Here is a 27,588-nt window from a genome sequence, read left to right as displayed (position 1 = left end):
ACCTGTCTACAGTTGTGCTGTGTGTGTTTCTTCTCTAGTGGCTAGGAGTGCTTCCAGTACTGGAACTCTCAGATCTGCAGCTCATCTCTGCCAACCTTGGTAGGGATTTGGAACCCAATAAAGTGGATTCTAACTGAACTTAGTCTATACAGTGGAAGGATCTAGAACAGCCTAGTCTATACAGTGGAAGGGTCTAGAACAGAGTGTAGAGCCAGCATTCCCAGCTTGTAGCTGATGTGTTCCAGAGGATCCACAGTTGCCACTTGCCTCCTGTGTATTTTCTATCACTGGGTACCACAGGTCCTATCCCACGAAGGTGTGTGATGTATTCTGCATGAAAAGGGCTCCTCTTGCCGATCTGTGATTTGAGTTTCATCTCCCTGGTCTCTTGCTCTTCCCCATCCCCTCCAGAATGAAGTGGAGAGTGTCACTGGCATGCTCAATGAGGCAGAGGGCAAAGCCATCAAACTGGCCAAAGATGTGGCTTCCCTTGGATCCCAGCTTCAGGACACCCAAGTGAGTATTGTACTGCACCATCTAGAAGACCTAGAGTGCCTCTGTCCTAGGGCGCATCCCTGGGACCACCATGTGTGTTCTCTCTTGTAGGAGCTGCTCCAAGAAGAAACCCGGCAGAAGCTCAATGTGTCTACCAAGCTGCGTCAGTTGGAAGATGAAAGGAACAGCCTGCAGGACCAGCTGGATGAGGAGATGGAGGCTAAGCAAAACCTGGAGCGCCATGTCTCAACACTGAACATTCAGGTGTGCCAGCATGCTGGGGTCCACAGTGGGTCCTCTCCTCACCTCCAGGGTCCATTGGGACTCCTCTTTTCTCTGGGGTCCCCATGGGTCTCCTCTGGGCCGGTGTGGTTTATTTGTTCAGTAGCTCCCTCAACTGTTGGATTTCCTCAGTGAGGAGGAAAAGAGTTCACGTCTCAGGTTGCCACTCTTGGCCATTCCAGCTCTCAGACTCTAAGAAGAAGCTGCAGGACTTTGCAAGTACCATCGAGGTCATGGAGGAGGGGAAGAAGAGGTTACAGAAAGAGATGGAGGGCCTCAGCCAGCAGTATGAGGAGAAGGCGGCTGCCTATGACAAACTGGAGAAAACCAAGAACAGGCTCCAGCAGGAGCTGGATGACCTGGTCGTGGACTTGGACAACCAGCGGCAACTGGTATCCAATCTGGAAAAGAAGCAGAAGAAATTTGACCAGGTAGGGCTGAAAGCTCACTGCCCTTCACACAGTTCTGTGCCACACTGTGGAGCTGCTGGGAATCTGAGTCTCCTATGGACTTTGCTGGATGCTGTGGAAGGCTATCTTGTCTCATCTTAGGTGGCCATGACATAGGAGGCTGCATGAACACATCAGAATGCTTAACATTGAGAATTTTCTAGGTACATGCACTGTGAAACCTGCTGACAGACAGCCTCAGGGCTGGCACGAGCTCTAATAAAGTGAGGGTCATTTATCTTTTCCACTCACTAGATACTGAGGAGCATTGCTGGGTGTTATAAGTAACTCTAAGCATCATTTTTTGGAACACATTATTTAATTTCTGCGCTTTTTTTTTTTTTTTGATATGGTCTCCTGTTGACCAGGTTGGCCTTGAACTCACTGTGTAGCTATAGTTGGCTTTGAACTTCTGAACTTATAATCCTCCTGCCTCTATCTTTGGAATGCTGGGATCACTGGTGTGCCATTGTCAATTTTGTGTAATACTGGAGACTGGACTCAGAGTAGGCAAACACTCTACCAACTGAGGCCCAGGCCCTTCCCTCAAAATGTCTCCTTGGTAATACCACTTTCCCCAATGCAGTCGCTGCCAGACTCAATCATTAACTCTGTGCTACATGCCTTTCGCCCTACTTTTTTTTGGGGGGGGTAGTGGGGAGAGGGTCTTACTATGTAACTCTATCCGGTCTAGAACTCATAGTGTAGACCAAGCTGATCTCAAACTTACAGAGATCTGCCTGCCCCCAGCTCCTGAGTGCTGAGATTAAAGGTGTATGCATTTATAATAAAGATGAATCACAGTAACCCATCATACTTCATTTTTTGGGTGCATTTCAAAGCAAATTAAAGACATCTATACCCTTCTCCCTTAACATTTAGCATTGCATATTAAAAGATACTCAGGCTAGTGAGAGATAGCTTACTGCCAAGATCTTGCTTCCAAGATTCATGACCTAATTTCAGCTTTTAAAACCTATTTGGTGGAAGTAGATACCAGACTTCCACAATTTGTCCTCTGATCATCATGTAGCGCATGCGCACACACACACACACACACACACACACACACACACACACAAACAAACAAATAAATAAATAAATGTAAAAAAAACCACTTGTACTTAAAAAAATAGTTTTGCAGCAAGGCATGGTGGCACAGGCCTGAAATTCTGAGTCTCAGGAAGATGAGACACAAAAATTATGAGTTTAAAGCTAGGCTGCATAGCAAGACTTTGTCTTGAAACACTAATATAAGCATTATTATTTTCTATCTTTGAGATAAATTTACATATGCTGTGATGAACACATCCTTCAAATGTGCAGGTCTTTTTCACATCTGGAGTTTGGTGAGCCTCCAGTGTGCTGGGTATGCCTCTGAGCTCTGTGTTCTTTCAGTTGTTAGCTGAGGAGAAGAACATCTCCTCCAAGTATGCGGATGAGAGAGACCGAGCTGAAGCAGAGGCCAGGGAAAAGGAGACAAAGGCTTTGTCTCTAGCCCGGGCCCTGGAGGAAGCCCTGGAAGCCAAAGAAGAGCTGGAGAGGACCAACAAGATGCTCAAAGCTGAGATGGAAGACCTGGTCAGCTCCAAGGATGATGTAGGCAAGAACGTAAGTAGTTCTGCATCTCACCAACGGATACATCAGTCTGGTGTGGGCACGAGAAGCCAGGGAACAGCAGCTGGGGCTGAGCCATCAGGGGCCAAGTCAGACCCTGGAGGTCAAAGCCACCGCTCTGGCCTCGCGAGCCTCTATTCCATTAGGGCAAAGCCTCCCTGAGCAAAGGCTCTGCTCATTCTGCTTACTAGGTGCATGAACTGGAGAAGTCCAAGCGTGCCTTGGAGACCCAGATGGAAGAGATGAAAACCCAGCTGGAGGAGTTGGAGGATGAGCTGCAGGCCACTGAGGATGCCAAGCTGCGGCTAGAGGTCAACATGCAGGCCCTCAAGGGCCAGTTTGAACGCGATCTCCAGGCTCGGGATGAACAGAATGAGGAGAAGAGGAGGCAGCTACAGCGGCAGGTGAGCCAGCTCCCATCTGTGACTGGGGACAGCCCCATCTTCCATTCCCACTTGCTGATAAGATTCATGACCTAAACTCAGCCCCTAAAACCTACCTGCTGGAAGCAATGGGCATCCCAGCACCCAGCAACATACATCAGGTTCTGCCGAGTCTCTGGGAGCTCAGGGAGTGGCCAAGTGAGCCGGGGCTCTGAGGCCATCCTTGCAGCTTGTACCCCTCTTCCTGGCGCAGCTGCACGAGTATGAGACAGAACTGGAAGATGAACGGAAGCAGAGAGCTCTGGCGGCGGCAGCTAAGAAGAAGCTGGAAGGGGACCTAAAAGACCTAGAGCTCCAGGCTGACTCAGCCATCAAAGGGAGGGAGGAAGCCATCAAGCAGCTTCGAAAACTGCAGGTTGGTGATGCTGTATTGAGGGAGGAGGGGATGCAGTTGGAGGAAGAGGCAGCTCCCCAGCCTGGTGCATCAGTGTAGAGACTTCAGGAAGCAACCTGCTTCTATCAGAGGTGTAGGTTAGCGGCTGACTCTGTGTCGGTATTTAGCTACAGGTGGTTGGTTTTCTGAGTGGGGCACTGTTGCTGGGCTCTTGTTCACTCCCTTCAGTTAACATGGAGTATTCTGCCACTGGAGACCTGGGGCCCAGCCAAGTACCAGGGATTCACCAAGATAAACTGGAAATTCCAAGGGGTTGGTAAGTCTCTCTGTGCAGAGCCAGGTGAGTAAAGTGGACCTTGCTTGTGCAGGCTCAGATGAAGGACTTCCAAAGAGAGCTGGATGATGCCCGTGCCTCCAGGGATGAGATCTTTGCCACCTCAAAAGAGAATGAGAAGAAAGCCAAGAGTCTGGAGGCAGACCTCATGCAGCTCCAAGAGGTATAGGCTTGCCCTGCTGGCAATAGCCAGCCGCTCACAGTGCTATGGTGGGACCCTCAGACCCAGGCACCCAGATTTCCTTCCTTCCTGTCAGTGTCTTTCTGAATGAGTGGACCTCCCTCACACAAAGAGCATAGGGAGCCTCCCTGAGCTCAGAAGGGGAGCTGCACGTCAACTGTGCAGGAGCAGGATAGCTAGAGCCTCTCTCCTGCTTCAGGACCTGGCAGCAGCTGAGAGAGCTCGCAAGCAAGCTGACCTGGAGAAGGAGGAGCTGGCCGAGGAGCTGGCTAGCAGCTTGTCAGGAAGGTAAGGATATAAAAGAGGCAACTGGATTTGGGGTGTGAGAACAACCAGCCTGAGTGTGCCCTGGAGCCCCCACTTCAATGATAGCAAACCCAATGCTCACTAAGCCCTGACCGGACAGACCCATGCTGGGAAAAGGATTGACCTCAGGGCTTTCCCACCTACTGGTTTGGAAACGTGGCACTTCATTGTGAGTGAGTAGTGGCAGGGGCAAAGAAAGTCAGAGGTGATTGTTCCCACCTCATCCTGGCTTTGCTCATCTGTCTGTGTGAGTCCCAGCTCACCTCTTCCTGGCAGGATGCTGTGTTATGGCTCAAATACTCAACAGATGTTTAAAGGAGAAAGCTTATTTTAACTCATGGTTTCAGAGGATTCAGCCGAAGGCTTTGCTGATCCTTAGGCTAGTACAGAGCATCATAGTGACGAATGCACACTGAAGAGGCTGTTCGCTTCAAGGTAGACAGAAAACAGTGTGAATCGAGAAGGGAGTGGAGGGGGGATGGAGAGATGGCTCAGTGGTTAAGAGCACTGACTGCTCTTACAGAGGTCCTGAGTTCAATTCCCAGCAACCACATGGTGGCTCACAACCATCTGTAATAGGATCTGATGCCGCCTTCTGATGTGTCTGAAGACAGCTACAGTGTACTCATATACATAAAATAAATAAATAAATCTTTTAAAAATTTTTTAAAATTGCATTAAAAAAAAAGTGGAGACCCCAAGGATACAAGTCCCTGTCCCTCCTATGACCAGCTTCTTCCAACAAGCCTTCATTTACTGCTTTTCACCATCCAGGAATTCTATCATGTCCTGAAGCCACCACGGAATGGATCCACTTATTAAGCCAGAGCCTCAGAATCTAGTCATTTACCAGAGCCGATCAGTTGATAACTGAGCCCCCAGTGCATGAGCTTGTGAGGGACATTTCCCATTCAAACCATGATACAGGTGACCGTGGGTGACTCTGGTCTCCCTTGAGCTTGTTTTCCCAGTTAGAGAATGAGGGCCACCTGAGACAACACCTTTCTAGGGAGAGAGGCTTAAGACTGGGGAAGGCCCATGGGTCCCCAAAGCAGCTTCATTCCCTCTAGGAATACACTGCAGGATGAGAAGCGCCGCCTGGAGGCAAGGATCGCCCAACTAGAGGAGGAGCTGGAGGAAGAGCAGGGCAACATGGAGGCCATGAGTGATAGAGTACGCAAGGCCACACTGCAGGTAGGACATACTGAGGTTAGAGTGAGGGGAGAGGGAGGGAACACCTACTCAAGCCATTTAAGTTAACACAGAGGGCTCAGGAAGGAGCCTGACCCTACCTAACCTTTTAGCTCTGGGTAGTTGCTTCTGCCCTGTGCAGGACACCTGTATTGGGCACTTAGCCACTGGACTCAAAATAAGCACCTGAGGGCTATGGTGAGGCAAGACCTCTTGGCCATCCATATTCTCCAACTGGAAGGGCAGAGTGCCTTGGGTTTCCTGAAACAGAATCTAGGTGTAGCCCAGCACTGGCTAAGTAGCATGCACCACAGGTATGCTTTGTGTTAGTTCCAGAGATTGAGGAGAAAGAGAGGAGACCCAAAAATAAGGCACAGGGTCCTTCTTCCTCCATGTCTCTGTGTGTCGTGCTTGTTTCTGACTGTGGTTTAGAAGACTAAACGGACCCACAGGGTCTTCTGTTAGCCAGCATCATCTTGTTTATACTCCACCATATGGCCATGGTGAATGGCACTGGTGTTTTTCCTCACTGCTTTTTGCCCAGTCCCAAGAGTCCTTGGTGCCACTGTGGAGTGGAAGCTTCTTCAGCATCTCTGGATGGGTGCAAGGGGCCATCTGTAGCCCCTCAGGGTCTGGGCTAGGGAGCATGGGCAGAACAGAACAGGTTTCTGGCTCAGTCTAGGTGACACAGGAGGCTTCTGAGTTGAGTCTGGAGATGACAACGAATGGGTAGAAAATGAGAGAGGAAGCAGGTGCTCTGGCCTTAGGGAACAATGGTGGTAGACTTATTCTGATCCCCACCTCGTGGTATGCCTTCTGCCTCGTGGCCATTTCTCTTCCCCAGGCTGAGCAACTGAGCAATGAGCTGGCCACAGAACGCAGCACGGCTCAGAAGAATGAGAGCGCACGGCAACAGCTGGAGCGCCAGAACAAGGAACTGCGAAGCAAGTTGCAGGAGGTAGAAGGTGCTGTCAAAGCCAAGCTCAAGTCCACTGTTGCGGCGCTGGAGGCCAAGATTGCACAGCTGGAGGAGCAGGTTGAACAGGAGGCCAGGTATGGGGGCTCCAGAGTTCCAGCTTTCTGGAGACCAGGAAGGAACGCTTGGGGAATCACCCTAAGAGCCTCATGGCCTAGAGTATGACAGTGGAGTGTGTGACTATGGCCACAGGGCAAGGATGTACTGAGCCTGCCTCTGGTTGAGAGCAACCCCTCAAAATGTTAGGTGCTGTTAGAATGGTGACGGTCCTCTAGACATAAGCCAGTCTTTGTGGGAGCTCCCGGACTTTTCTTAACCTCCCCCTGCCTCTAGGGACATGAAAGGCCACCAGCAGGCCACAGACACAGGAAGGCTCCCCTGCCTGATCATGGGTCACTGCATCTTTGCAACCTAATGTTTTAAAGATTCTGTGCTATTTATACCACCTTTCCAGATGATTCACACAGTTTTGTGGTTTTTAATTTACCTACATATATCTAATGATCATTTGTATCACCTCAAAAAAAAAAAAACAAGAATAATAAAAACCCACGACTCTGTCCTTCCTTCCTTCCTTGTCACCCCCAACCTCAACCATCCACTTTGTCCCCACGGAGTGGCTTATGCTGAACGTATCAGTTACTTTTCTCATTGTTGTGACCAACCACCTGACAGGAGCAACTTAATATAGGAAGGGTTTGTTTTGCCTCACAGTTTCCAGCCTGTCGTGTGGGAAAGGCACAGTGGAGCAGCTTGGTTTGGGGTTAGCACCTGTAGCTGCTGCTTCTCCCCTCTTGATGGATCAGGCGTCAGGGAGTTTGGGCTGAATCAGAGGCAAATATCACCTTTAAGTCCCTCCTCCACTGACCCATCCTGCTAGCTAGGCCACATCACAAAGGTTCTACAACTGTGCCAACTTTCTTTATTCTACATCTGGCTGATTCTTGGAATGGCTCTTGAATCTGGGGCTCAAGGAAGCTGGGATGCCATGTCTTGGTTAACAGGCCAATTATAAGAATGCCATCTCAACTGGAAACCACCTCTCTTTCCTCCCCATGACAGAGAGAAACAGGCGGCCACCAAGTCGCTGAAGCAAAAGGACAAGAAGCTAAAGGAGGTCCTGCTGCAGGTGGAGGATGAGCGCAAGATGGCAGAGCAGTACAAGGAGCAGGTAACCACAGTCGGGGCCTCTTCCTGGCTGTCCTGGTCTCGCCTGGTGCTTCATGACCCCTTACGCTGACCTTTGCTGACACATTGCCCTGTCCTTGGCAGGCAGAGAAAGGAAACACCAAGGTCAAGCAGCTGAAGAGGCAGCTGGAAGAGGCAGAGGAGGAGTCCCAGCGCATCAACGCCAACCGCAGGAAGCTGCAGCGGGAGCTAGATGAGGCCACAGAGAGCAATGAGGCCATGGGCCGTGAGGTGAACGCCCTCAAGAGCAAACTCAGGTGAGGAGCCAAGGTAGCTGGAAGGGCCTCAGCAGCTAGAGTACCTGCCCTGAACCCATGCGTCAGTTCCCCTGCATCCCTGTACTCAACAACGCCTTTTAACATCCTCCCACCTTTGTGATTCACTGAACATTTTTATTAGTCCAGCATTGGAGCAGGCATAGAGCTGAGCAGGGCACGGCCTCTGAGAAACTCATCTCTTATCCTTTAACCCATATGTCCCACTCCCTCCTGTGTGGAGGAGGTGGAGGAAGATGCCATCTCTTGAAGCCTGTTGTGCATTGCAGGATGGACGACTACCAACCCTTTCTTCTTATCCTTCTCTCTTGTGAGCCAGCCTGCTTCAGGCTGGGGGGAGGTTACAATTCTCTGAACCTTCTCTTTCAGGTTCGCACACTGCTGTGTCAGGTAGGGTTGGGCTGTGCTATGCATGTCAGGTGTCTAGCAGGCCCATCTACCCAGCATTGTGACAACTACAAATGTCTCTAGAAGTTGCCAGGTGGCCCCTCGTGAAGATGCCCTGCCCACGCTATTGTGGGGACTAGGTTTGATCCTCTTGCTCAGGGCTGCCTCCCTCTCTGTACCCCGCCATTCTGGACATTCTGGTCTTCCAGCCTCTCTTCACTCCTCTGTTCTCTGTGATTCCCATATCCCATGAGCCTTGCTTTCTGTCCCATGATCTTGCTGTACTCTGGGATGTGATGAGAGACTCTAGACTCCAACTGTACTGTGGGCATCCTGACAGTTGGAGCTACCTGTCTAGCTCTGTGGTGCTTGCTCCTCCACATTTCCTTCCCCAGCGGCCCCAAGTTCCTTTCCATGGTCAACCTTCACCTGCCCCTGTACACCTCCTCAGCAACCCGAAGCCCTCTCTTCTCTTGTTTTGCTGCCTTCATTTGGCTGGTACCCAGTCCAGCCTTAACCTAATACCTTCTGCACAGCCAAGACACAAATAAGCCAAATGATACTCCCCAACTGCTGCTTCCATTCTGAGTGTGCTGATAACCACTGAAATCACCCCAGTAAGTGATCTCTCATCTCCATCTCACTTCCCACTGATGCCCTCGCTTCTGTTTTAACCGGAAAGCAGGAATGATCGTGAAATTCACACCATCTTTCCCCTACACCTGCCCTGACATCTGTGCTGAGCTACGTGGAAGAGCCAAGGCCTTGTTAAACCTGGTCCTCATCTGCTTTGCATGCCCAGCATGTGCCTGGGCACTGCCTCGCTCTCCCTCAGTTATTCCATTGAGTGAGAAACTCTATCCCTGCTCCTCTGCCACGCCTGTCCACACACAATGTTTGGGTAGCATCAATCACCCTTCTTTAGACCATACCATGGTCAACAATAGCCTTTGGTAGAGTGACCATCACAGGACCTCTTGTTGGATACACACTTTCTCTGAGCCTTACAGGGCCCACTCATCTGACTGCTCATCTTTCTCTCTCAAAAACCCACCATGCACTGGACTGCCCAGGCTCCATCTTGGTCCCTTTTTCATCTTTCTACTTCTAACGTGATCCATCTTGAAAGGAGCCTCCAATCCCTCAAGACGACAATGTGTCCTACTCAACAGACTAGAAACCATCCTTTTCAATTTCTCCACTCTAGTAGGACTGTAAGAGAAGTTCCAGCACAGAGAGCTCAGTGCACAGGCCCCGTTTCCACAATGACCTGAAGAAAGTGGGGCTTGTGCCCTCTGCTGGAGGATAGTCACCTCAGCTATCTGAGTTCTCTCTTACACTTAATGGCTTTTTGAGATTGTATTGACCATCTCTGCGGGTTCTACCCCACATACTTGACCTAAGGTGGTACAGGCCAAGATAGAACCAAATCCTTTTGAGGTACCAGTATGTACTATATTCTCTAAGTCTAGGTCCACAGAAGCATGAACTCATACACTAGAGCTGTGTGAGGTTGGCAAACCCTAACAAAAGACAAGAAATCAATGGGCAAGTTTTAGTGCTGCTGGCCAGGTAAATGGCTTTCTACATGCCACAAGCATTTCCCATGTTGCCCATCACTTCCCACTTAGCTGCCACCAAAGGTAACAGAGACCAAGCTAGGACAGTGGCTTACTTGGTTAAAGGGCTTGTTTTTTAGCACAAGGACCCAAAGTTAATCCTGTAAGCAAGCTGGGTATAGTGGCACATTTTTGTACCCCCAATGCTGGGGTGGCAGAAACAGGAGAATTCCTGGGACTTCCGGCCAGGAAGCATAGTCCAATTAGTGAACTCTAGGCCAGTGAGACCCTGTCTGAAAAATACAAGGTAGGCAATGTTCATGAAGACGACACCCACACACATGCATTCTGGTCTATGGTCTAACACGGATCTTTCAGACTGTTTTTTTTTTTTTGATGCCTCTTTACCTTTATGCAATGCTGGAACTTCTAAGTGTTTCTCAAGTGACTCAGGAGGAAGGAAGTTCAAATGGTGTCTGTCCTTATTTAGAGTGTCAACTTCTCCAGGCTGGCTCTCTGGTTCATGTTGACTGAGAAGTACCTTTCATTACTTGATTGAAGCTGAAGCTAGTGCCCTTAACATAGTTAACTGGCTCCTTCCCAAGTGTGGATGGTAACCTCTGGGGACTCTCTCTGTTTCAGAGGGCCCCCCCCACAGGAAACTTCGCAGTGAGCCACCAGGTACCTTGTGCCTCCAGCTTTACAGCTCGTGTGTCACACTGTCCCTTATATCTCTGTACCCAGCACTCCTTCCTTTGTCCCCATCCCTCTGTGCCCAGCACCCCTTCCTTTGTGTCCCCATCCCTCTGTGCCCTGCACCCCTTTCCTGTGTCTTCCCCTTTCCAAGTCCTTGCAAATTTCTGTGAGACACTCCCCCACCCCCCAACTCTAAAGGCTTGGCTTAGTTCAGAGCTGGGAATGTAAGCAGACCTCATCCCTTAGTCATTGTCCTTCCCTCTGGCATTCTGTCAAACATGGCTTCTAGCAAAACACTCTGATCACATCTCCATGAGATTTAAAAATACTGCATGTTGGAGTTTTTGTTGTTATTTTAGTTTGGTTTGTTGTTTTGAGACAGCGTCTGATGTAGCTCAGTTTGGCCTTGAGCTACAAATCTTCCTGTTTCTGCCTCCCAAGTGCTACAATGACAGGTGTGTACTGCTATACATGACAGGTGTGTACTGCTATACTCTTTTAAGTGATGCTGAGGACGGAACCCAGGGCTTCGTGCATGGTAAACACGCACTTTACCAACTGTGCTTTTGCTGGGATTACTCTTACCTGCATGCGGAGCCACTATTACACTGTCAAGACTCTCATCGTGTTGTAAGGTTGACACCCCGTGGAGTACATATGGCATCTTACTCTTTGCACACACCCCTAAAGAATGGACATGGTTTCTAACTGACTGGGTCACGATTCCAGAATAAAATAAGCCCAGGGCCACAGTGACCGCAGCCCAGAAACTCATCTACTCATGGTTCAGCATGTCCTGTCAAAGGACATGAGCACTCCCTGCCCCAGCACAGATGCCAGGGCTTCACACGGCTTGAACTGGGGCTCACAGCTTACTGCATCTTCAGTGCATGAGGGTGGGAATTGGACACCAACTGTAGGAACTTTTTCTGGAGGCCTCATGGGCATGTACATGTCCAGAGATAGGAGAATAAACTCAAAGCACATGGAGCCTTTGTCAAAAGGAGGCGTCTGCTTCCCTAGGATTTTAAGCACCTTTATTCCTCCATAGTGTATCCAGGCAACAATGGCTCAATGGAGTCCCCAGTATCTCATGCTGAGCTCAAGGATATCCTTGCTTAGAGCCACCTGTTCTTTGTAGAGTTTCAACTTTGCTCTTGCTGTCAAATACTTTAAATTATGGAGGTCTTGCAGAGAGCATCCCCAAGGATACAAGGGGGATCAGAGGAGCCCCCAGTCAGCAGGAAACAAAGTCTGATTTCCTGTGGAGACTTCTCACAGCACCTAGAATAAACTAGGTTATTAGTGCTTGGAAAGATCCACAGTTCTCCAGAATGAGACCCTGGAGGTTTTAAAGCAAACCTGTGTTTCAGGAGCCCTATAACTGAGAGTTGGTATCAACCTTTTGTCTTGGATTTAGAACTGCTTCCTCCTATAGTGATCCCTGAGCTGGAACAATGCCGCTGTAGTCTCTTGATGAGAGGGTATGACTTGTTTCTGAAATGTAGGGATAAACCCTTTGAGTCAACAAATATAAACTGTTCCAAACGGCAAAAAGTGTCTAGAGCCTTAATGTAGACTTAGACACTCTTTCTAGCCCCAGGACACCACCCATTGGGTTCAGAAGCCAAAGTGTAGCCATGAGGAGAGGGGCACTGACTGTCATCCCTCTATACCACAGTCCAGGCCCTTCACCCTCTCAAGAGAAGAAGCCCTTCTGAAATGGCCCTCTGAAGCTGGCCCCAGTGTCTTATTCTGGGAGTGGCTACAACTTTAAGCATTTATTCTTGATTGCTACATCTCAAGAAAACCCCAAAGTGTTTACACAGGGAGGCCCCTATCTGCTGTGTATTACCTGTCTAATGTGTTCCTTTGGGGAAAAGAATGGGTCAGTGGGTGGGCACACCATCATGGCTTCTCCCTCCAGCCTCCTTATGGCCAGCAAGTTGCTTTTGTTACCCAATGTTGGTTTTCTAAACTGTACTAAAATGTGTTAGCACCTGTATTCACATTCAGGTCAAACAGGGCTGTGCTGACCCAACAAGATCATGTGTTAGGTCACTGAAAATCCACATAACCTTTTGTGATAGCAAAAGCTAGCTTCAAGTAAACTGACCTGTCCCCCTTTCTGTCCACTTTCCTCTCTTGCCCAAGGCTGCATGCTATATATCTAGCCTTTCCAGTAAAATCAGCCACTTGGATAGCCAGGATGGGTGGGACATGCAGAGGCTGAAAGCTGGAGTAGTGAAGATTCAGGGCTGTCCTGCCCACTAGAACAAAAATGTACCTCAGATTAACAATTTTTCAACTATTCATTTGAACATCTACTTTGTGTTCTGCATCATGTGACCATGATGAGGAAAATACACTCAAATTAGACACCATCTCTCTACCATGGGGGAATCTCAGAGCAGGAAGCTACACACCAGCAGATGGCGCTGTGTCACCCTTCAACTAAAGCTTGTACTCTGAGAAACTCTCCCTCTCCACTTTGAAAACCTAAAATCATGCCTTTTTTTTATTCCTGTGGGAAATTATAGATAAAACAGCACTAGGCCTGCTGTTTTATCTATAATTTTACAACCTTCTACCTGATGACACCAGGCCTGTGCGCTACCCTACACCTGTTTTGGCCTTTTTCTTTTCCCAACCCAACACAAGACCAGAATCCTATTTTAATATTTTAAAACCAATAATCCCATGCCAAATGAATAGATAGGACTCACCCTGAATTTGTTTGTGACTCGTTCATGTTGAGTGTGTGTTTGATCTCACCTTGATCTTGCCTCTTCCAATCACTGGGAGATTTTCTTACTAAAGACAAGTGTATTTTCTGTTTCAAACCCATAGGAGAGGAAACGAGGCTTCATTTGTTCCTTCCAGAAGGGCTGGGGGCCGTAGAGTTATTGAAAACACAGATGGTTCTGAAGAAGAAATGGACGCTCGGGACTCAGACTTCAATGGAACCAAAGCCAGTGAATAAATTCAGGATTGGACACCATGTCAGGGAAAACAGAACACTAAACGACAGCAGAGCCCAGCAGACTGCTTAGCACTTGTGTCCATTCGTTCTCAAGTCACAGAAATCACTCCACCCCTCACCAGGAGTCAACCACAGCCCTGCACAAAGGGTGTGAATTCAAGTTCTTAGATGGGCTATCAGAGAAAAATCCAAATAAGACGTACAGGTCAGGAGCCACAGTCACCAGCAACTTTGTTTACATGAAATGAGGAAGTTACATGAATGGGTGCCACAGCCCCCAACCCACTCCCAACCTTTCCCTGACCTGCCTGACCTTCCAGTTTGGGAGGAAATCCCGTTTGAAAATTCCCTTCCCTTTCCTGCCTGCCACACCTCAGACACACAGTTCACTTCGCCCAAGTGACTTTTTTAGTCATCTGAATTAAAAAAAGAAACACTGCTCCCAGAGCGAGCGGAGCAGAGCAATCACACTTATTTGCACCCATGGTCACTTTCACTAATAAAAGGTTGTAAGTCACGAGAAAGGAGTTGGCTCTTCTGTCCAGCTGTTGTCTTGGCAACTCGTTTAATCCTCTCAGTGATCCCACTACAAGAAAGTGTACACGAAGCCCAAATGAATTCTGTGTTTAGAACTGGGCCCTGTGTCCAAGCTGCACAAAGATCGCAGCATCCCCCAAACACAAAGTCCATGGTACTTCTGGACCCAAGCCTTTTGAGGGCAGCACATTCAACCAATATTTTAAGTACAAAGTTTCTTTCATCTGTTTAAATTGCAATACAGTATTTTGGCCTAGCAGAGGGGGTCAGCAGGACACCTCTATTAAGGCCAGACATGCAGTATTTAGGACTGCTGCTCACTACCCACAGTGCAGGCCTGATGACCTGAGTTTGATCCTTGGAATTCACATAAAGTTAGGTGTACTCTGACCACTACATGAGTGTTGGGGCATATACTCTCTCACGCACAAATAATGGACTTAAATACTTCAGATTTGTAGACCACATCTGCCTCTATAACACATTCATCTTCAAACAAAATGCGCAAAACCATTAAAAACAAAACAAAAAGCAAAAACCACTTAGGGCATGGTGGCCCATGTCCATAATCCTTGGGCTTGGAAGGCTGAGGCAGGGCTGACCATAACTCCAAGGCTATCTCACCCTACCCCCAACAACCATTTAAGAAAAGTGTTCTTAGCATGAAAACCCTACAGAAGCAGGCCAGGGCCCTTTAATTCTCCAACTACAGTGCTTAAGGGAGACAGGGAGACATGCTTGGCAAAAGTTCTAGCCATGCAAACTTTCCTAAAGCCCGACTCAACAGATTTAAAAAAAAAAGATAGGAAATACTGAAAAGCTGAAAAGCCAATCAATCCCCTGCCGATTGCTGCTATAGCTGGAATGACTGACAAACATTTCCCTGACATCACTGCTGAAAAGCTGACTTCAATAGAGATTTTTACAAATCAGATTCAGTGTGCAAGGTGCTTGCTTTGCAAGTATGAGGCTTTGAGTTCAGAGCCACAAAACCCAAATAAAAGCTGGGCATGGCGGCACACTTCTGTAACCCCACCCTGGAGGAAAACCTAACCTAACGGTGGATACAGGCTTAAAACTAAAGTGGAAAGAAGACAGACAGCACCCTCATAAAGGCAGAGGGGAGGGAGGAGATGGGGGCTGTGAGATGGGGGGGCTTGTGGAAGGGTAACTGGGAAGTGGGATATCATGAGATGTAAATGAATGGAATAAAAAAGGGGGAGGAGACACTAAACATCAATCTCTGTGCATATGTGTGCAAACCTGTTTATTTACATACGCCACACATACAACTGTTTACTTACATACACCACGCATACAGTTGTTTACTTACATATACCACACATACAGTTGTTTACTTACATATACCACACATACAGTTGTTTACTTACATACACCACACAGTTGTTTACTTACATACACCACACATACAGTTGTTTACTTACATACACCACACATACAATTGTTTACTTACATACACCACACATACAATTGAGGGAGACACCAGATGTTGGCTTGATTCCCATACATGTGTACTCGTTTCTACAAATCCACACAAACAACTACATATACAATGCACAAAACACTTTTTTTGTTCAATTATTTTATTACTTGGTTAAAAACAAACTTCATGGCCCTGTGCACAGACATGAAAGGACGCACATCTATTGAGCAGGGATTTCTTTTGGTTTTATTTTATTTCTTATAAAAAATAAAGTCCATCTTTCCCCAGGTTATTATGTCTAAGGAGAACAAATAGCCAGCAGCTTAAAATCACCTTGTAATGTCAGTAGCACACGAAAAGTTCTAGGTCCAACTCTAGGCCAGTTTTACCCATCAACTAGAAAATAAGTTAGTAGCCAGTGAAGGGTGCCAAGCTCTGGTATTAGTGTGCTTTTCTCATTGTGCACTGAAGTGTGGGGCAGCGCTACACCCCAGAGATGAGAGACGAGCTGGCATTTGCAGAGCCTGTGCTGGTCTTTCCACATCCCGAGGGCGCGTCTGGCGGTGAGCTCCATCTCCGGCTTTACCACCCTGGTTGCTCTATGGTGTCTGAATGAAGCCCAGCTGGCTGGATGAAGTTCTGTTCTTAGGGATGATGTAACAAAGGCCAGTGCAACGCAAGTTGTCCAGTGTCTTGATGCACATGCCACCCCAACATCAGGGAAGGGATCTCAAGAAAAACAGGAGTCAGGGTTTATCGATAGAGGATAGTCTCCCACTGACTTAAGAGGCAGACAGCGTTAAAGTGTCAAAGGTACATGACCATAGTTTAATAAAGCCTTTTTTTGCCTCTGTAATCTCCCAGTCCTAGATACAATTTGATCATGCTGTAAAAGCACCAGGAGAATGTTCCAGAAGACAGCTTCAGCTGGAAGCAGGCTGCAGAGAGCTCCTGAGCAAAACACCTCTGGAGGCCATTAAAACTCTAGGAAGCCAGTGGCATCATACGTTAGAGCTGCCTTGTGCGGGGTGTCTGTGTGTGTGTGAGCTCATTTCCATGACACACACTGCTAGGGACTGAGCCACATCACAGGGATGATGCCAAGGCCACCACCACCAGCCGTAGTCAGTTTAGGCTACACGGCACAAAGTGAACGCTGGTGATACTGGCTCTTATTTCTCAAACTACCTTGAAAATAAAGCGACTAAAAGCCGACTATAAAGTAAGGAAGACAGGGGAGGGCGCAGTTCTCATTGGTCCTAAAGCAAAAGCTTGACCACACCCTGGGCGGATGGTAGCGCTGGTGATGCTGGCTCTGAGGCTGGCTTCCCAAACTCCAAGCGTTTTCCTGACCTTCAGACAGAGCAAACCATATTTAATGGATGAGACAGCAGTACCCCAGTGGCTAGCACAGGGCCCCCAAGGTTCTAAGAGTGAAAGTCAAGAGCGGAACAAGTCTCACAGGGTCTCAATTTTCTCTCCTGTGAAATGAAGAAAACAACACTGGCCATCTGGTTTCCTGATTCCCAAGGCTACCGAAAGAGTTCCCAGTCTCAGAAGACCCTACAAAAGCATCTACTTCTTGGGTTGTGGAGTACTGAGAGTTGAATGCAGGAACTTGCTACTAGGCAACATTCCCAGCTCCTTGGATTTAAAAAAATAAAAAAAGAAATAAAAATCTGTTTTTTTTAGGCTGAAGAGATGGCTCAACAGGTAAAGATGCTTGTTGCTTAGCCTAACAATCCCAGCACCCACACAGTAGAAGGAAAGAACTGACTTTTGCAAGTTGTCCTCTGACCTTCACATGTACACTGTGGGAAACATACTTGTGCACATGTGCACACCCACCCAATAAATATAATTGAAAAAAAAATGTTATTTTAAATAAAAATTTTGACTGGGCATGGTGGTACGTATGCCTTTAATCCCAGCATACAAGGGACAAAGACAGGCAGCATACCCCAGGTTCTTCAAGTCCCCCTATCTGCCAGGGCTACACAGTGAGGCCTGGTCTCAAAAATAGATACATCTAAAGATCTGTGTTTAAAGGTCCAGAGCTAAGTGTACCATGGATCAATCCATTTCCCTCCTGCGCTTGCCTCACAGTTATCACACTGACGTGGCCTGGGGCCCAGGGCAATGCAGACTCCTTTCAGGGAACTCCTAGATCCAGAGACAGCTGCAAGCCTCTGTTTTTGAGAATCTGGTCTGGCAGGACTGATTCTTGAAGGGTGCACAGATTTAAAACTAAGGGCTTGGAGATAGCTCAGTTGGCAAAAGTACTTGCCTCACAGCATCAGGACCTGAGTTTGATTCCCCAATACCCATGTAAAAAGCCAGACATGATGGCTCATGCTTTTGATCTCAGCACTGAAGGGAGGCAGAGGCAAGTGGGTCCCTGGGGCTTAGTAGCATACTTGGTGAGTTCCATGCCACCGAGACTCTGTTGACACTTGGGGAACATTATTTAAAGTTGACCTTGGGACTCCACATATACAAGTACCTAGTATATCCCAACTCACAAAATGTTCTTGGTTAAGTGCAACTCCCAAACAAGGGATTTGAACAGGGCCTCCTCACAGCGCAAACACCATTACATACACAACTCTCTACTTGTCTTCCTGCCCAAATTCAGACATCATCGTATTTGCCCTCAAGCGAGAAGCTTATTCAAGGCCAGCCTGGGCTACAGAGGGAGTCTCTGTCTCATGAAAAGGAAGGCTAAGGTTTGCTGAAATAATCCTACAGCCTTAAAATGAGAGACTAGGTCAGGTTGGGGCTACTGTCTGATCTAGAGCAGCCTGGTATGTCCTGACAGAGAGTATCAAAGGTACTGACCCTTTATCGCCCACACTGGTACTGCCTGGCCTTCTGTCAACACCATCTCTGTTTTTGGTTCCTCGTCCTGAGGCTGGCCCACTTGTCCGGCTTGGGGACTGATCATACATGAAGTTCCTGCATGATGCTAGCTTGGACTCCAGGGCCTGAAAAGAAATTGACTTACATCAGTCAAGTTATAGACAAACGGCTGGAGAAGTAGTCAGGTTGGAAGGTTTGCCAGCTGTGCATGAAGTCCAGGGTCTGATCCCCAGTGGCACACAAACTAGTTACAGCAAGCATACCTGTAACCTCAATGCTTGGGAGGTAGAGAAGAGGGTCAGAAGTTACAGCTACATAGCAAATTTGAGACCAGCCTGGGCTATGTGACCCTGTTCCTATCATACCCTTCACCACCCCTCAAAGAGGGGAAAAAAATCCAGGAACACAAAAGTATGAGAGCCACTGTGTATGGTGACATACACCTTTGATCTCAGCATTCAGGAGGACAAGAAGAGCTTTGAGAGTCCAAGGCCAGCCTGGACAACATAGTGAGCTCTGTGAGCGCCAGGAAAGCCAGGGTTGCACAAAGAGAAACTATCTTAAAAAACAAAAACAAAACAACAACAAACAAAAAAAAAACACCACCACTACCATCACCAAACAACAAAACAAACAACAAACCCAAATAGAGCATGAGGACCACAACAGAGAAAACAATCTAAACTGTGGTTCCAAAAATTCTAAGAGGGCCCCAGTGGAACCCCAGTGGAACAAGTACTGAAAGCTACCCATCTAAAATATCCAGAAGAGTCCCAGAAAATTAACTCTACCTACTGAAATATGAGATAGACATGGTGGTACAAACCTATAATCCCAGCACTCAAAGGACCGAAGGAGAACTACTGTACATTCCAGACCAGCCTAGGCTATACATAGCAAGACCCTGTATCAAACAAACAACAACAAAAACACAGCGGGAACTACCCTCAGCAAATACTAACGATAATAATAACTTTTGGAATTGTTCCCTTTGTTTACCTCATTAGATGGTAAGAGAGGTTCAAACAAGGCCTTGAACTTGGAGTAAATAAGCTTAAATATCCACAGACCTACAGACCTGTGCATGCAAGCCAAGCAGACCCTCTGTGTGTGTGTGTGTGTGTGTGTGTGTGTGTGTGTGTGTTCTCTTTCTGCCTCCGGGACAGGCTGGGCTGATGGTAAATGGCCTTTTATTTCTAAAAATGAAAGTGCAAATACAAAGAATTCTGTTGCTTCATTGAATCCTGTGGACCCATCTGGTAATTAACATAAAGCAGAAAGGCCAAGGCCTTTTGCTCTCCATTCTTAAGATGTTCTACGAGAGAGAGAGAGAGAGAGAGAGAGAGAGAGAGAGAGAGGGAAGGAGGAGAGAGAGAAGAGGACTAACTCATTTTTAAATGGCCCTGGGATTTTTTTCAAATAAGAAGTAACAGCTAGGGCGTGGTAGTTGATAACTATCATCTCAGAATCTGAGAGACTGTGAGGCAGGAGGCTGCTGCCTGAGTAAGGAAGGCCTGGGCTACATGTCGAAGCCCAATCCTGAAAGAAGACAGAGATACAGAGACACCATCCTATTATCCAAAGTTACTTGGGGGAAAAATTAAAGATGCCTGTAAAGAAGAAGGGGACCTGGATTCTGGACACATGGCTCTCTACAATGAAACTCCTATCGAATGAGCTGAAGATGCTCAGAGGCATAGATGAACTAGCCGCTAACATTTAGGAGGTCTGTCTCTGTGAAAGTGAAGAGAGGGCCCATGTCTACACAAACCTTCAGACAAAAAACTCTACAAAGGCCCAGACTTACCCCAACTTTCCGAAGCAGGTCCCCAACGATGTTTAGGGCTGATATCCGGGCTGCAGGTGTGAGTGGCGTCCCACTAGTGGAGCTGTCCAGACCTGAATGTGCAAGAAGCAGGATGGGTCACAGGATCCTCAGGTCTGTGTTCTAATGTCACCACACTCAAACTGTGGGTGTGGGGATGACACCTTCCCTCTGATTCTAATCACCATCTTATTTCAGTAAGGAATTAATTGGACAACACACCAAGAAACTACCAGTTTATTTTTTTGAATCCTTGGTAAGATTATCTTAAACATCTAATTTTTTAAAAACAGGTTAATCCTTTTAAACCAAGCCTAGGTATATCTCAGAATTCCATATACCTTGTTAACATAAACAGTGATCAGGATAAATATATACATAGTGAAAAAAAAAAAGCCACATTTTGGGGAGGGAGAGCCAGGGTCCCTCTATGTCTGCTGGGCTTACACTGGCAGTCTTTTGGCTGGGTATTAGGATTATAGTCTGGCATCACCACAGCCAGCTAAGCAATCCACATGAAAAGCAGCCTTTCGCATAGCCAGTGATGACTCGGTGGGTAAAAGGTACTCACTGCCAAACCTAACTTGCACACATAAACCCTGACAACCCCCCCCCCCCCCACACACACACACACACACAACACAGCTGGTACAACTGTAGGCCTCGCCAAGATGAGCTGAGCCTGAGCGACTAACTCATCTAAGCCTAATGTGGTGGTTTGAATATGAACGGCCCCAGTAGGCTCATATAGTTGAATGTTTGCCACCAAAGAGTGAACTGTTTGAAAGGATTGTAAGGATTAGGAAGTGTGGGTTTATTGGAGTAAGGGTAGCCTTGATGGAGGAAGTGTGTCACTGGGGGTTGGCTTTGAGGTTTCAAAAGCCCATGCTAGCTAGGCCCAGTATCTGTGGATCAGGATGTAGTTCTCAGCTACTTCTTGAGCACCATGCCTGCCATTGCCAGGTTCTTTGTCATGATGATAATGGACTGAAGCTCTACTCTAAGCAAGTCTCCAGTCAAGTGCTTCCTTTTCTAAGAGTTGCTTGGTCATACTATCTTTTTACAGCAATAGTAAACTAAGTAACTAAGTAACTAATAGTAAACAATAACAGACACCAGGTGAGTCCTGTGAATCCCCAAACACAGGGACTGCTCTGGACTGGAACCAGAAGTCACAACAGTCTAAATCACCGAGGTTCAAGTGTGAGCTGAGGCTTATGCCCTGGAACCAGCCTGTCTGGCTGAGAACCTCAACTCTGCCACGCTCTGCTAGGTGACTTCAGGGACACTGGTGAACACACCTGAAAAATGGGACTACCACCTGTAGGGTAGGCTTGTGAAGATAGCTCTGTGAGGTCCTAATATGACGTGTTGCAAAGACTGTCTAGCATACAATGAGCATTCAGCAATTGTCTATTTGCCTTTGGTGGCCTGACTAAATCAACCAAGAGGCTGGGGGCAGAACTCAAATATCTTAGTTTTAACTATAACAATTATACTGAGCACATTTCCAGATAGACCTATTATTGGACAGCCCCTCCCCCTCATAAGTATTTACTGATTTCTGAGACAGGCTCTCACTAAGTAGACCAGTTTGTAATGGTTTTATATGCTTGGCCCAGGGAGTAGCACTATTAGAAGGTGTGACCTTGTTGGAGGAAGTGTGTCACTGTGGGTGTGGGCTTTAAGACCCTCATCCTAGCTGCCTAGAAGCCAGTATTCTGCTAGCAGCCTCCAGATGAAAATGTAGAACTCTCAGCTCCTCCTGCACCATGCCTGCCTGGATGCTGCCATACTCACACCTTGATGATGATGGACTGAACCTCTGAACCTGTAAGCCAGCCCCAACTAAATGTCCTTTATAAGACTTGCCTTGGTCATGGTGTCTGTTCACAGCAGTAAAACCCTAACTAACACACAGTTCAAGAGACTAGCCTTGAATTTTTAATTACAGCCCCAGCCTCCAGAACACTGGGATTACAGATATGGACCACCATGCTCAATCCATGATGGTTTTGACTTTTGTGTGTAACATTTAGAACTTCAGATTTCTGGCCTCTAGGGATACCTGGAATGCTAGAATGGACCCATGTCCTCTGTGGCAGAGATTGCTGCCCTTCTAGACAGTTTCTGTTCTTTATCACAGGATCTCAACAGCCTGCCCTACTGAGCGTTCCCACACTACTTCCTAACTGAGCCAGACCCAAGCCACCTCCCTGAGGACCCACACCAGGTTCTTACCAGGGCAAACTATTTGTTTTTTCTCTTTTTAACTTCCTTCTTTCTTTCCTTCTCTCCCTCCCTCTCTCTCTGCCTCCCTCCCTTCCGAGGCATGGTCTTCCTACATAGCCCTGGAAGTCCTGGAACTCACTATGTAGACCAGGCTGGCCTTGAATTCACAGGGCTCTACCTGCTTCTGCCTCTTGAGTGCTAGGGTTGATTGTACCACCCCACTGGCATAAGGGCAAACTCTTTAAATCAAAGAAAAACTTCCTTCTGCCCCACCTCCTTACCACGTCTGAACATTCCTGGTGTGTTCAAACCAGAGCTAGGTCCTCGGTGAGCTACTGGAGTAGACGGTACAGAGCCTGTGGCCTGCACAGCCATGTCTGTCCTCTTGGCTTGCCCTGAGCCTGGCATGGGTGTCCGGGGCTTGTCTTGCTTCTGTTGCACAGCCAATTCCTGCCGCAGATCTGCACAGGGAAAGGGTCCAGAATGTGAGTCCTTGCTTTTGGGTGAGGATGCAGCCAAAATAGGAGTGTACAACCTAGAAATCTATCTGGAAACCCTCAATGGAGGGACACCATGTTCTCTCCTTAATAGTTATGCAAACAACACACTCTTCTTCTGCATAAAATACAAAAAGAACTTAAAAGCTATAGCTTTAACATAATTGTTAAAAAAGATTGTAACACTGTGGTATGGACAGAACCCTAAGTGAAAACTTGCTTCCTCCCAGTTCTCTTCTGTCTGGAACACATAACCAAGTTTTGTTTTTTGATTTTTGTGTTTTCTTCTGTGTTTGTTGTTGTTTGTTGTTTTGTGAAGCTCGAGAACAATTTTATTAAAGTTTAAAGGAAACACTCCAAGCAGGCAGGCTTGAAATTTCAGCAGCTACCAGACAGAGTTAAAAGGAAAGGAAGAAAGAAAGCCACAGCTTTTGAGTTAGGGCAGTGCAGGGGAATGTGGAGAGCTTCAGAGAAAGAGTAAGGAGCCCAGCATGCCCGGGCTTTGGCCAGTATGTAAAGAGATGGAAGGGACAAGGACGAGCAAGTCAGAAAACAGGGCAGACCTCTGCAGAGCTGCAAGCTTGGCTCAGCAACTGACTGCCTTTTTGCTGTGTATCCAGAATGAAGTCAACACTAGATCATCTCAGAGCCTCCTGAGTGCTGGGATCCCAAGTGTATACAGTCACCTAACCTTCCAGATCTCCCCCTCCCAGTTCACATCTGTTGGAAACTCCTGAGTATTGTACAAATGATTTTAGGAATCATTAGCAGGTGGACATGCCTGTCTGTAACTAATCCTCTCCCCTTCCATGAGGGTCTGCCATCTTTCCCGAGACAACATATCTTCCAATGCCCACTCATTTTAATAACTGTTTAACACCCCATAAAATAAATTCCTGTGGTTTGCTGGTATCTTCATTACTAATGGTGTAGGTTGAACATTTCCTATTGGAAATGTTCTGGACCATATGTGCCAAGTTCTTTAAACTTTGTAATACTTGCATAGACTTTATTAATCATTTAAGAATTTCTTCTAACCAAGGTTTTGCTGTTTGTTTGTTTGTTTGTTTTAAGATGTGGTCTTTGTAGCCCAGCTGACCTTGAACTTGCTATGAGGCCAAGGATGACCTTGAACTGATCCTCCTTCAAAATGCAGGGCTTACAGGTGTGTCCCCCACGCTTACAGGTGTGTCCCCCATGCCCAGACCCCCACACTTACAGGTGTGTACCCCCATGGCCAGGCCCACTGAGCACTTCTAACGGAATTCAACATGCTCTGAAATCTAAAACTATTTAAAATTGACCATTGCTTTTTAAATCCTACCTACTGACTGCACCATTTGATATCAAATTTAAATTCTAATTTAAAAAGAATTAAGGGCCAGGTATAGTGGCCTACACCTTTAATCCCAGCACTCAGGGATAGAGGCAGGTAGACCTCTGTAAATTCAAGGTCAGCCTAGTCTGCAAAGCAAGTTCCAGGACAGCCAGGACAGTTATACAAAGAAACCCTGTCTGGAAGAAACAAACAAACAAGAAACGAGGACTTGGCATGAACTCTCTTAAGAATGCAGCTAGGATGGCTTACCAATGAAGGTCCCATTAGTCTAAGAACTCCATGCCTGGCACAACAGCCAAAAGCTGGCCAGCAATACAATGGCATTTTTCTCCCCAAGAAACTCTTATGCTTCTGCCAGGACTCAAGCCTGTCTGGCATGTGTGGGAATTGTTCTCTGAGGAAACAATTCTGAACTAAGGAGGCAAAGCCCATGAACAAAGACAGAATTTGTGAACCCCAAGACTTTTCCTGCAGACATACATGAGGTGTCTGACAGCCATTCCAGTAATCCCTGAGAACTGCTGACAGTCCAGAACCCCACCCCGGCTATCGTTTACACAGAGCTGCCCCTCAGCCTCTCCGAGGCTGGCCCATGTACAGAACAGCTCCAGACTCCCTGGAAAGGTAGTGCTTGGCAAGGCCAAGGGCAGATGTTGTCTTAGATGGAAAAGCACCATGCAGGGAAGAAACAGAGAAAGCCTCTGACCTCGGGCTTCATCCTTCAGCCTCTGCACAGATTCTAGAAGATTCTCCTTCTCATCCAGCTCACTCTCTAGGAAGGCATTTCTTTCAATGGCTTGATTCAAACGCTGCTCAAAGTCTTCCAGGGACATGATTGTGGCTCTGGGTAGAAGAAGCACACAGTTACCCAAAATAGCAATGGCAGCATCTGTCGGTGCCTGAAGGCCTGTATGATGTGACAGCAGAGGTGTCTGAGTGGTTCTAAGTATCACAGGGCCTCCTGGGCCTCAGGCTCTTCACCTATAAAATAGAGTCATCAGGGCTAAGAAGATACACCAGGTTGTCTTGAGGGTCAAGTCTGGTAATTTCCACGCAGCAGTAAAGCCTAAGATGACCTAAAGCCTTGTGCATTAGGGCCACATGCTCTGCCCAGTCATTGACAGCAACCAGCCCCAGCTTGGCTAGGAATGCTAATTAACATTCAGAACAGTCCAGCACAGACATGGACACGGACAAGGACACACACACATACACACACACACACACACACACACACACACACACAGAGGGAGAGACAGAGAAAGAGACAGAAAAGAGACCAGCATTAATCTTAGTGACTTTAAAGTGATATTGCAGTCACTAAAGTGCTTGAGCACGACTTGAGATCCCCAACACCCACATAAAAAGCTGGGTACAGAGTAAGCCTTTTATCCCAGCATTAGGTGGCTTTCTAGTCACCCAGCCAGTCTATCTGGAACAAAATATTGTGGGGGTGATTGAGGAAGACTCCCGATGCTGACCTCTGCCACCCTCTCTTCCACATGCACACACGACGATAAAAACTAAAGTTTCAAAAGCTCTGGCACTCGACCCCGAGCCGCTGTCCTCCAACAGCCATATTTTGAGCAGGCATTTCACTAGAGCACAGTGGTCAATGGTGATAAAGGCAGAGACGGGCTGTAACTTAGAATCGGTAATAAATAATCTGTTAAGTGGCTAACTCTAGCCCAGCTACTCTCCCTGGATGTTTCTCATAATAAAGCAGGGACAGGGAGGCCACCTCTGTGAAATGAGACAGGGAATAAAGTAGACTAAACAGCTGACACATACTTTATATGGATATATGCTCAGTCAGCGCTGGCACTTTTAATTAATGGCCCTCCCTGCGTCTGCCCCCAGAAGGCATCTGGCAGTGCAACTGCATTTTCTAAAGCAGAAGGAAGCAGGCTTGGAGTGGGGTCCAGAGCTAACACTCTGCTCTTCCCTGTGAGACTCACCGGGGTTCCTGCTCCTTCAGTTGCAGGGGAAGGCTGAATTTGCTCACTCACTCAACACTGCCTCTTAACGCCATGCTAGTTCCTGCTCTCAAGGGGTCTGCAGAGAAAGTGAATGGGATAGCTACCTAAGGTGCCTACCTAGTGACAACAACAGAAAACATTCAGGAGTCTGACATTCGGGACCCAAGGTCTCCAACATATTTCATTGTTGTCTGTCACAACAATGAGAAAGATCAAACATCTAGGTATTTCTAGATGAAGGGACGTGGATATTTCTGAAAAAACAGATGAATGCTCTGTACTTAGGAGGCTCATGAGGGAGAAAAACTGGGATGGTTCAATGGTTCAATGGTTAAAGCAATTGCTACAGGAACAAAGACCAGAGTTCAGATCCTGAGAGCCCATGGAATGCCAGGTGGACATGGTAGCCTGCTTGTACATTCTGTCAGGGAAGGTGGAGACAAAGGATCTCTGAGCAAGCGGACTAGCCAGACCAACCAACCAGCCACTTGAGTGAGCGCAGGGTTTGACTGAGAGATCCTGCTTCAATGACTAAGGCATAAGAGCAATGAGGATTCTCAACATTAACCTTCTCAGGCCTCACATGCACGTGAACACGAGTAAAAATACATATATGCACACTGCACATATATGAAAATGGAAAAGAAAAAATTCTTTTGTCATCTTATAAGAAAATACCAATTGGTGTTAGTGGCAGGGGTAGGGAGGTCGGGGTGGGGGGCACATCAGACACAAGAGGAGGCAGATTGGAAAGACCAGTTGTAAAGAATCACTACAGGTATGACAGTCACACGACTCCAGGGTCCCAAAAATAAATAACAGGTCAGGTGTGATGATATATCCTTGCAATCCTAGCACTTGGGAGACGAATACATGAGGATTGCAAGTTCAAGGCTAGCCTGAACTACATATAGAACCCTATCTCAACCCCCTGCCCTCTCTTGAACTAAAAAAACTAAAACAAACAAACAAACAAACAAAACACAAGGAAGGTTTTTTAGACAACTGGACAACAGAGAGCTCTAACTGTGACTGTCTTGAATACATAAACGTCAAATAACCCATGCCTAGCAAAGCATCTACTAAACAAAGCCAGAAGACCTTCCAGACACTTTCTGCTCATGTCACAGACAAACAGGAAAGTCCCTTAGAAACAATGAAAACCCACATAAATCCATGT

At 47.2% G+C, this 27,588-nt stretch overlaps 2 protein-coding genes across 10 annotated transcripts in view; one reads left to right on the top strand and one right to left on the bottom strand.

Moving 5' to 3' along the window:
• The window catches only part of Myh11 (myosin, heavy polypeptide 11, smooth muscle), a 97,662-nt gene extending 83,441 nt beyond the window's left edge, over nt 1-14,221 (top strand). For 2 of the 5 annotated variants that reach the window (XM_006521843.2, XM_006521845.1), the window contains 13 exons: nt 412-516; nt 607-759; nt 960-1,208; nt 2,625-2,837; nt 3,035-3,247; nt 3,480-3,641; nt 3,989-4,117; nt 4,335-4,423; nt 5,512-5,635; nt 6,477-6,685; nt 7,671-7,779; nt 7,881-8,053; nt 13,564-14,220. In XM_006521843.2, coding sequence (XP_006521906.1) covers nt 412-516; nt 607-759; nt 960-1,208; nt 2,625-2,837; nt 3,035-3,247; nt 3,480-3,641; nt 3,989-4,117; nt 4,335-4,423; nt 5,512-5,635; nt 6,477-6,685; nt 7,671-7,779; nt 7,881-8,053; nt 13,564-13,696 — 2,061 coding nt within the window. In that variant the 3' untranslated portion in view covers nt 13,697-14,220. Of the gene's footprint in view, nt 1-411; nt 517-606; nt 760-959; nt 1,209-2,624; nt 2,838-3,034; nt 3,248-3,479; nt 3,642-3,988; nt 4,118-4,334; nt 4,424-5,511; nt 5,636-6,476; nt 6,686-7,670; nt 7,780-7,880; nt 8,054-10,659; nt 10,699-13,563 lie in introns of all 5 variants that reach the window. The other 3 variants (NM_013607.2, XM_006521844.2, NM_001161775.1) reach the window with 3 other exon arrangements.
• Nucleotides 14,222-15,819: 1,598 nt separating this feature from the next.
• Nde1 (nudE neurodevelopment protein 1) overlaps nt 15,820-27,588 on the bottom strand; it is a 29,654-nt gene continuing 17,885 nt past the window's right edge. For 2 of the 5 annotated variants that reach the window (NM_023317.2, NM_001285504.1), the window contains 5 exons: nt 25,136-25,272; nt 22,875-23,054; nt 20,344-20,435; nt 18,516-18,661; nt 15,820-17,030 (listed from right to left, as the gene is read on the bottom strand). In NM_023317.2, coding sequence (NP_075806.2) covers nt 16,937-17,030; nt 18,516-18,661; nt 20,344-20,435; nt 22,875-23,054; nt 25,136-25,272 — 649 coding nt within the window. In that variant the 3' untranslated portion in view covers nt 15,820-16,936. Of the gene's footprint in view, nt 17,159-18,515; nt 18,662-20,343; nt 20,436-22,874; nt 23,055-25,135; nt 25,273-27,588 lie in introns of all 5 variants that reach the window. The other 3 variants (NM_001285503.1, NM_001114085.1, XM_011246000.2) reach the window with 3 other exon arrangements.

Source organism: Mus musculus, chromosome 16 (assembly GCF_000001635.26).
Source record: "Mus musculus strain C57BL/6J chromosome 16, GRCm38.p6 C57BL/6J".
Taxonomy (NCBI): domain Eukaryota; kingdom Metazoa; phylum Chordata; class Mammalia; order Rodentia; family Muridae; genus Mus; species Mus musculus.
This window is presented reverse-complemented; position numbering and strand designations above follow the sequence as displayed.